The sequence below is a fragment of the Danio rerio genome, chromosome 6 (genome assembly GCF_049306965.1).
Source record: "Danio rerio strain Tuebingen ecotype United States chromosome 6, GRCz12tu, whole genome shotgun sequence".
NCBI lineage: Eukaryota > Metazoa > Chordata > Actinopteri > Cypriniformes > Danionidae > Danio > Danio rerio.
In genome coordinates this window covers 4,981,495-4,992,500 of record NC_133181.1, presented here as the reverse complement: position 1 = coordinate 4,992,500, position 11,006 = coordinate 4,981,495, and the positions used below count along the sequence as shown (strand labels likewise).

Below are 11,006 nucleotides of genomic sequence, written 5' to 3'. Positions count from 1 at the left end.
CGGTATCAAACATTGCATGAAAAATACACGCTTACAGCAGTTCCTCGAATCAAATATCTCATTTGTCGCGAGGGACATGAATGTATTCCCTGAATGAAAGAGCCAAACTGCAGACAAAATTCGACTACAGATGTCCATGTAAACACAGTCACTTTCTCCCGTGTGTGTGTGTGTGTGTGTGTGTGTGTGTTTTGACTCTGAAACTCAACGGGTGCCCAAATAGACACTCCCACACCATGCCTCTTTAGTTCCTCCGACACTCCCCCCTAAACAGAGCTGGACACGCCCACTTTTCTGACTTTTTCCAAAGTAGAGGTGTGAAAAAACCCTGCTGAAACGAGGGGGTTTCATGGCCCTTTAAGAAAACAGCATAGGTGGAAGTTGCTGCGGACCTTGGTGCAGATGAATAGTAAAGAAAAAAGGTGTATTTATAAATAGATAGGTAACTAGATAGAGTAGACAGATTGGATTGATCTCAGCAGCAGCTGCCGATGAGCTGTGCTCTGCAGACATAGTCGGTGTAAAAGGCAAACTGCGGAACGCTGCTTCTGCTCTGCATACGCATATACTCAATACATCTAGCTCTGCTTGCGCTTGCGGTGTGAAACAGGCGAAACCTGAATGAAATAAAGTCTACCTGCTTGGCGGTTTCTCGAAATCCACATCCAGACATCTCTCGTAGGAGCCGATGAAAATCTCCAACCAGAGCTTCAGGTAGTCTGGGTCCTTCTGCAGAGAGAGAAAAGAGTTTATTTACAGTACTTATTTATATTCACAACTAATCTAACAATCTAACTGTAAGGTCTCTATCATACACTTGCCGCAATAAGGCACAATACATTTGGCACAATCTTTTGCTAATTTCAGACAAGTGCAACAGTAATTTTCTCGTTTTGTGCATTGTTTAAATAGCAAATCTATTTACGCCAACAAACAACAAACTTAACAAACACAATTAAACATGTAGGCTAACGGATGTCTTCAGTGGAGTGAGTTTCCACCGTTTCCTTACTCAACCAAAGTAAAGGAGTAAAGTAAAGAGTTAAAGAGGCTGAATGGAGGAGGCTCGTTCTTTATCCTGACGCTGCAGATGGTCTGTTCATGTTTACAAGTCTGCCATGTAAATAGCTAACACGCAATGGCGTGACGCAACTGACACATCCAAAACTCTTTAAGAGAATAAGCACAACCCTGTTTGACCATGAGCCAGAGCGTATTTTTCCATCTTTAAAATAGCAATAGTGGATTTGGACATGCCCTTATTGATTTTGCGCCATGCACTTAGACTTTGCGCCTAGATCATTAAAATAGAGCCCAAGGTGGGTCTTTATGCATTAAGCATAGATGAGAACTGTCATTATGCAACACAGATTTAAAGTGCAGGTCCTGTTGGTTTTCAGTTTGTAACGAAGATGTCCTTCAATGTAAACAGTCTGCAGAGTTGTTCATCAATAAAGTGTGTGACAAATAAAGATAATTTCTCTCAAAATAAAGAGACCACTCTTAACGAATCATTATATTTTCCTTATTGTGCCATTTTGGTGATTGCCAAGTTAAATTCAAATAAGACTGTGCTCTTTTCAAATGAGGGCGGGGCTACAAATGGCTGTGTGTCAGCATAATGGCAGATTCAAAAGCAAGACTAACGTCCTATGCTAATCAGGGACAGATTGTCACTAATGGGCCTTGGAGGACTGGGGGCGATTGCTTTTGCCTGCAGATAGTTCTGTACCCTCGTGAACAACTGTATATCTTGTCGTTGTGCTCCTGAGTCAAGTGAGCAGCCCAACTAATAGATAACGGCATTTGTTTGACAACAAATTTATTTATGGATAATTGAATGCTTTTATCAATGTTGTTGCAGTCCTAGTGGTCACAGTGCATTCTTTTGAAAACACTATTGGTTGGGTATTGGTCAGTGGTTCATTAGGGGATCTGTATGACATGTGCTGCCCCCTAGTGAACATGTAGGTGTATAACGTGTACCTAAAACATGCTACAAATACAAATAAAACCTAAATAAACACATTTCAGATTCTTAAAAATATACACATTGCACCCTAGTTGATTGTCATCTGAAACGTGCAACGAAACGTAACATAAGCAACGTACTTTACATACTTACAATGAGCCTGGACTGACTTTATCAGTTCATGCATTCATTGGGAATCAAACCTTGACTTTGGCATTGAGTAACAGGAATGCTTATCTCCAGGTGTGTCCCATAATGCTCAGGTTAGTGAGAGGATTTTATCAGGTTTAACACGAGACACATGATGACTGACAAACCAGCCTGACCACATTCCAACAGGAATCACCGACCTGACAGACATTCCAGCATTCCTGAAGCTCGACTTAGAACAACACTCCTTACAAACATCCACATACGAATGCTTTCACCCTGCATGCTACGCTCAGAATTAAACCACGATCAATCTGATGAGCTGGCAGGGTTGAGTTTATGAAGCATGTGACTGTGTAATTGGCGTGACCGAGACTCAATGCCTCTGTTTGTGTGGTCAATGTTTAAGCTGTGCTGCTCTCAGACTTCCAGAACAGGAAAGCATGCTCAAAAAATTCCTCTCGATGAGATCATCCGAACTGCATGAAAAAAACAAGTGACCGCTAAGAGATACGGACAACACAACACTCAAAGCAGTCTGTTTGATAAGCTAAAAGCAGGTTGAACGAGTTTTTTTTTTGTTTAATCTCAGTGTAATGCGGCTTTAGATGATTAATGGAAGAACTTTGTTTCTTTCACTTTACCACTTTTGGTGTTTTTATTAATTAATTAATTTATTTATTTATTCAGGTGCTTGTTAAGGTATTATAAACATATAAACCATAATTTATATCTTCAGTAGGACCAGAATGATCTCATGACGAGGAAACGTAACTATTTTACGTTTTGTCAGTTTAGTGGCTAATTCGTACAATCCACAGCCGTACGAAATGTATATGGAGAAAAAGATTTATATAGAGAAATAAAAAAGCAGTATGATTTATTCAGTAACATGCAAAAGTAATTGAGAACAGTACAAAGTCATGTTTTAAAATTACAAAGTGTTGCTAATATACAATAGTTCAAATTTTTTTTGTTTAGACACAAACTATTTTATGTTTAGTCAGTTTAATGGCTAATTAGTACAAATCTATAGCTGTACGAAAATGTAGGATTGTTAAAAGGAGGTGTGATGTCAAACCCCACCCCAAAATCTAACAGTCATTGGTAAATGAATACAGATGCCTCCAAACCTTTATTTTAGTTTTTGGCAAATATGTGAAAACATAATGGAGAGCAGTGAAAAGTTACATTTGAAAACTATGCAGTGCCATTGATACAACTCAATTCATGCTTCCAATATGAATTGGCACTTGAATTGAAGCCGGCAGCTAGCTCTCTGCAACTCTCACATGGTCGCTCACTGAAGCTAAGCAGGGCTGCGCCCGGTCAGTACCTGGATGGGAGACCACATGGTAAAGCTAGGTTGCTGCCGGAAGTGGTGCTAGTGAGGCCAGCAGGGGGCGCCCAACCTGCGGTCTGTGTGGGTCCTAATGCCCCAGTATAGTGACGGGGACTCTATACTGCTCAGTGAGTGCCGTCTTTCAGATGAGACATAAAACCTAGGTCCCGACTCTCTGTGGTCATTAAAAATCCTAGGATGTCCTTTGAAAAGAGTAGGGGTTTAACCCCGGCATCCTGGCCAAATCTGCCCACTGGCCTCTGTTCATCATGGCCTCCTAACCATCCCCATATTCAATTGGCTTCATCACCGTCTCCTCTCCACCTGGTGTGTGGTCCGACGCAAAATGGCTGCCGTCACATCATCCAGGTGGATGCTGCACACTGGTGGTGGATGAGGAGATCCCCCCCTATTGTGTAAAGCGCTTTGATTGCCCAGAAAAGCGCTATATAAATGTACTGAATTATTATTATTATTATTATTATTATATTTGCATATAGAGAAAAAAAATTGCAGTATGATTTATTGAGTCACATACAAAAGTAACTGATATCAGTAAAAAGCTATATTTTAAAATTACGTAGTGTTGCTTATATACAAAAGCTACACATTTGCATAATCGTAACTATTTTACATTTTGTCAGTTTGGTGGTTAATTCGTACAAATCCATAGCCGTACGAAAATGTATGATTTTTGAAAGGAGGCATGGCAGAAACCCCACCCCTCAATCTAACATCATTGGTAGATGAGCAAATCATACTAAAACGTATGTATGAAGGCCGTTAACACCGGGACGCTTTTTGCTTGCGTTTTCCGTCAGTGTTTAACGCCTTGTGACTAAATAAAGTGCGGCAATGTGATGATGCACACCAACGCGCAAACCGTCAGCCGTAAAAGAGTCATTTTTAAAGAAACGCCTCATGCTCGTATTTTGTTTTGACGCACCACATCATAACCTTTACCACCAATCAGAATGGCACTTTCGTTTATGTGCACAGAGCTGCTGAAGTTACAGTAAACAGCACTTAGAGGCGCTCAAGCACAAAACTTTCTATATGAGCGTACATTGAAGAAGATGCCCAGGCCAGAGAAGTGATATAAACGTGGAGCGGCTTACTGCACTGAAGAACAATAATCATTTCTTCATGGCTAGAGCTGCTACGTGAACCATCCATGCTTGTTTGAATCACCAGTAACTTTAACAACAAGCATGTCAACTTTCTGTCTTCTTCTGTGTTACAAGCAGCTGATAGAAGCTTAAAGTTGTGTAGCGCCTGCACAGTGGCGTATTGGGTAGCACTGTCACCTCACAGCAAGAAGGTCGCTGGTTCGAGCCTCGGCTGGGTCAGTTGGCGTTTCTGTGTGGAGTTTGCATTTTCTCCCCATGTTGGTTTGGGTTTCCTCCGGGTGCTCCGGTTTCTCCCACAAGTTCAAAGACATGCGGTACAGGTGAAATGGGTCAGCTAAATTTGTCCGTAGTGTACGAGTGTCAATGAGTGTGTATGGATGTTTCCCAGTGATGGACTAAGCCGAAAAGGAAATGAATGTATGAATGAACGTGTTAATTTATTATTTATTCATTCATTTATCATTTAATGACTGATTTATTATTTATGTCAACTTAATTTTTAGATGAAATTTTATTCACAGTAAAAAATGGCGGGTTCCACGCAATGTTGTCACAACACAAATTGATTAAGCTAATATATTATTGCTTAATCAATAAGCTAATTATATTACTGATTATTGTTAATATACAATAATTACAAATTTGCATTACATTTTAACATAATATTTATTAAATTGTTATTAATGAATGATTTATCATCCTTTATTATTTATGATGTTAGCTAAATATTTTCGATGTTTCACTGTAAAATGGTGGGTTCTACAACATAAATTAACTTATTCATTCATTCATTCATTCATTTTCTTGTCAGCTTAGTCCCTTTATTAATCCGGGGTCGCCACAGCGGAATGAACCACCAACTTATCCAGCAAGTTTTTTTAAGCAGCGGATGCCCTTCCAGCCGCAACCCATCTCTGGGAAACATCCACACACACACACTCATACACAACGGAGGAAACCCACGCGAACACAGGGAGAACATGCAAACTCCACACAGAAACGCCAACTGAGCAGAGGATTGAACCAGCGACCGTCTTGCTGTGAGGCGACAGCACTACCTACTGCGCCACTGTGCGCCCTAAGTTAACAAATTTGCTCGAAATATCGCAAAAACAACCAATTTTCACTTTTCAGTGAAATATGCGTGTCCTAATAAGAGTTTTTAGCAGTGTGGGACACATATATGACTGTCAACAGCTAAAAAAAATGTGTTTTGGTGTTTTGTGACTCTTTAAATCTGCAGAAAGTAACCCTTGTTGATTTTTCAAGGATCAATAAAATTGGTGTTGGAAAAAAACAACACAAAGAATGCATTTGTGTATTTATGTGTGTGTGTGTGTGTGTGTGTGTGTGTGTGTGTGTGTGTGTGTGTGTGTGTGTGTGTGTGTATAAAAGAAAAGCTCCATTCATTTGTGATCCAGCGGCAAGACACAGATGTCTATTGAGGTCTGGATGTGGCCAAAGGTGGCACGCCCTGTTTATTTAGAGCTCGCGCCACAGGACGGGCACTGCCTCGCTCCTGATGCCCTCTCCAGATGGAAGGGTGTGGGGCGACTCAGACACAATCAACCACTCATGCATGTCAAGCCTACATTTAAACCCATTAAGTGCTTTTTTTTTCTAAAGCACTGAACATTAACTCTGAGCAGTCTTTTGTGTTGTGTGAGCTGTACTGCACACCCCGGGGGAAATGATTCTGTTGTAACCTGCACACCTGAATGACTCCTGCATGATATTATAGCTACTAGATGTGTTTGTTCATGTCAAATCAGTATGGCCTTATGACATATGTGTGTTGTAGAAATAATAATAATGATAATAGTAATCATTTTAATGATAAAATGAAATAAGTAAACGCCTACTAATTGGTTAATGTTCTCTTACTTTTTTCTTTGTAGAAGGTTTGTGCAAGTCATCTTGTAAATTACAATTTAAGAGAAAGTTCACTCAAATTAAAATTCAGCCTAAAATTCGTTTACTCATCCTCCACGTGTTTCTTTTTTCTGTTGAACACAAAAGAAGATGATTTGAGGAATGTTGGAAACTTGTACCCATTGACTGCTGTTTTGCCTAATTCCTACAGAATATCAGTGGTTAGGGATTGTGAGGGTGAGTAAACGTTCAGCTTTAAATGAACTGTCCTTTAAATACATTGCATTTTCAGATTTCATGTAGCACACACACACCTCAACTAGGGTTGTAACAATATACCGGTATGACGGTTTACCACGATTTGAACGTGCACGATTATCATACCATGAACAATTGCATATCAACGGTTTTAACCCTTAAAGACCGAGACAGCCGCCCGCGGCTAAAAATAAGCATTGCTCTTAAATGTTTAATAACTTTTGATCCGCTAACATTCGAGGACTTTCAGAGGCTCCGGAATCAGTGCGGTTACGTCATCAACATTTGACAACGCTGATTTGACAAAGAAACGCTCGTCACTGTGTCTCCGGACAAATCAGACATGATACATTGATGCATTGTCCCTCCTTCATGCCCAGATTGGTTCAAACTCGCTATATCACAACCAATAAGCATAGGTTTCGTTTTTGTTTGTGGACAACATGAGCTTTTTGAACAACACTGAATGAGAGATAGGCATACATTTATGCGCGGCTAAATAAAACGCAAAAAAAAAGTTTTTCATGAAATAATTCTCATACTAAGTACTTTTGCATGCACAGCAGCACAGAAACATGACAAAACAGTGACACAGCAAAGACGAACTGCTGCTCTTGCTGTTTTCAAAAGACGTAAATGAAGGTGCAGCTGTTTGTCTGCATTGCAGACAACCATATCCAAATCCATATCCACAGACAACCATATCCATGCTGGCACATAAAACCTAAGGATGTTCCATATTGAATCTAGTTTCGTTATGTAACTATTTATAGTATAGTAAATATTTATATCTATTTTTTACTGAGGATTTGCACCATGTTTATTTGGACTTTATTTGGACTTTGACACATTATTTATTATTTTCTTATGTTTTTATTTGTTCATTGTAAGTGGTGTTGTTTATAGTAACTAAAAATATATTATTTGGAAAAAGTCAAATTTGCTTCACTGTTCTATTATTTTGTAACATTTGTAACATACCGTATACCGCGAAACCGTCAAACCGTGGTATTGTTTTAGACGATTATCATACCGTGAAAAATTCATACCGTTACAACCCTAACCTCAACACAAACGCACACACTAAAACCAACACACACACATTAACACCAACACGCTGAACAGCAACAAGCTAAACACCGACACACAAACACACTCCAAAACAAACACCAAACACACACAATCACACCAACAAAGCACCAACGTACAAGCTAACATCAACACACAAACACATACCCCAACACCGAACGCACACATCCCAACACTAACACAGTAAACACACACGCCAACACAATCACACATGTCGACATGCAAACACACAGCCCGACATACTAACACACTAACCACCCACCCCCACACACACACACACACACAAACACGCGCGCACACACACTAACACCTACACCCACACAAAAAAACACACTAACATACATCCCAACATACAAATACACACCCCAACACACAAACACACACCAAAACAAACACCAAACACACACAATCACACCAACAAAGCAACACCAACATACAAGCTAACAACAACACAAAAACACATACCCCACCACCGAACGCACACATCCCAACACTAACACAGTAAACACACACGCCAACACAATCGCACATGTCGACATGCAAACACACAGCCCAACATACTAACACACTAACCACCCACCCCCACACACACACACACAAACACGCGCGCACACACACTAACACCTACACCCACACAAAAAACACACTAACATACATCCCAACATACAAATACACACCCCAACACACAAACACACACCCCAACATGCAAACACACACACAAACACACACACACACCCAACACTAACACAGTAAACACCAACCCAGTAAACACTAACACACTGAAAGCACGCCAACACACAAACACACAGCCCAACATAATAAACACACATACACACACACACACACACACACACACACACACACACACACACCACAACAAACAAACACACTACAACCATACAACATTGGGATGTGAAAATAAGGTAACCAGTATACCTCTAAAAGGGGTAAGGGATAAGGGATTTATAGTTCAATCAAACCTGAAAGGCTACTGTCATGGTTTTTACACCAAAAATCGCAAAAAAAAAAAAGTTTGAGTACAACCAGTAGCACCCTGAAGGCATCTTTAGTAATGATTATGTATTCATGGAGTCAGAACAGTGGCAAAGACACTGCACAAACTTAACCTTCACTAATGGCGGGCGTATGACCCACTGCCACAACACTGAGCTCACTCTAATCACATGGACAACACATCCTGTCCATTTGACATGCCCGAATCATTTGACTTGAGCAGCTTGAGAGTGTCACCAAACACACACACACAGTAAACACCAACCCAGTAAACACAAACACACGCCAACACACACACAGCCCAACACACAAACACACTAACACAAACACACTTAACACACACTCTAACACACAAACACACCAACACACACCCCAACACACACCTTAACACCAAACACACACAAACACCAAAACACACACAAATCCCAACACAAACACGCACCCCATCACCAAACACACACACACACACACACACACACACACACACACACACACACACACACGCACGCACACACACACGCACACACACACGCACACACACACGCACACACACAAACACACACAAACACACGCACACAAACACACGAACGCACACGCAAGCACGCGCACGCACGCACACAAACACAAACACAGACACAAACACACGCGCACACACACGCACACAAACACGCATACACACAAACACAAAAACACACACACACACACAAACACACGCACACACACAAACACACGCGCACACAAACACGCATACACACAAACACAAAAACACACACACACAAACAGAAACACACACACACACACACACACACACACACACACACACAAAAACCTTCTCATTTACTAATATGCAAGATGAAAATAAAGACTGTTTCTGCTTTTCTTCTTTCTCTAAGTCTAATATCTGCATGTGCAGTTCAGTAGAGGAATAATCCTTCACAACGGGAAGTCGAGTTCCTGTGAGGATGGGATAGGGACTGTTACCATGGAGAGGCATGAGGGTATTTGCGAGTAAGACTGACGGCATAGACGACACTTTCCAATCTCTCCCTCTCTCACTTTAACACATATTCCTCTTTCTAATGTCACTATCACAGTTTTCTTCTCTCTCTCACTTCATTTCATGTCCCGCTGTCCTTATCTCCTCTAACGCTCTCTCTCCTGTGTATATATACACCCTGCAGTGCCTTCTGAAGCTGCAAACCAAATGAGAAAAGAGGGGGAAAAAACAAGGCAACAAGGAGTTAAAGCAGTCTAGATGAGTTATGCTCACTAGTGTCATGGTCTACAGATGTGCACTCAGTTTCTCTTCATTAGCATCTGCTTTTTTTCTGAGCTGATGTATGCAGAAATTCTGATTAAATCTACAGAGGTGACGCATAAAGAAGAGACCCTGTCAGTCCGAATTTGTTTCTAGGTCATAGTGTATAAAATCAAGAACATTTCAGAAAAAGAGAAATTTTTCTCTCAAGAAAGGCGAACACAAAGCACCGCATTCGTTCATTCATTTTCTTTTTCGGCTTAGTCCCTGTATTTATCAGTGGTCGCCACAGTGGAATGAACCGCCAACTTATCCAGCATATGTTTTACACAGAGGATGCCCTTCCAGCTGCAACCCATCACTGGGAAACACCCATACATCTTCAATCACACTCATACACTACGGACAATTTAGCCTCCCCAATTCACCTGTACCGCATGTGTTTGGACTGTGGGGGAAACCGGAGCACCCGGAGGAAACCCACACGAACATGGGGAGAACATGCAAACTCCACTTAGAATTGTCTACTGACCCAGTCAAAACTCGAACCAGCAACCTTCTTGCTATGTGGTGACAGCACTACCTACTGCACCACTGCGTTGTCCATAGCACAACAATAAATAGCAAAATATTCCATGCAATGGGTTTATATTTACTAGGCCCACACGGAATCTGCGCGCGCAGATTTCTGCAGATTTTTAGCCTATCATTATTTCTCTTCATTTACTTGAGTAAATGTGTGTAAATCTATATTTATTTAGTTTTTTACTTAATTACAGTAATATTATTGACTAATGTGAAAATGTTCATCTGATTTAGGCACAATGCAGTTTGTACAGTCATATTTTCTGTCTTTTACTAGATATATTATATGACAAACATGCTTTGTTTACCAAATAAAGTGAATCTAACTGGATTTGC

General features: G+C 40.6%; 1 protein-coding gene across 6 annotated transcripts in view; it reads right to left on the bottom strand.

Annotated features, from left to right (window-relative positions):
- nbeal1 (neurobeachin-like 1) overlaps positions 1-11,006 on the bottom strand; it is a 121,748-nt gene that overhangs the window by 95,857 nt on the left and 14,885 nt on the right. For all 6 annotated transcript variants that reach the window (XM_021476984.3, XM_021476985.3, XM_073953561.1 and 3 more), the window contains one exon: positions 638-729. In XM_021476984.3, coding sequence (XP_021332659.2) covers positions 638-729 — 92 coding nt within the window. The remainder of the gene's footprint in view (positions 1-637; positions 730-11,006) is intronic.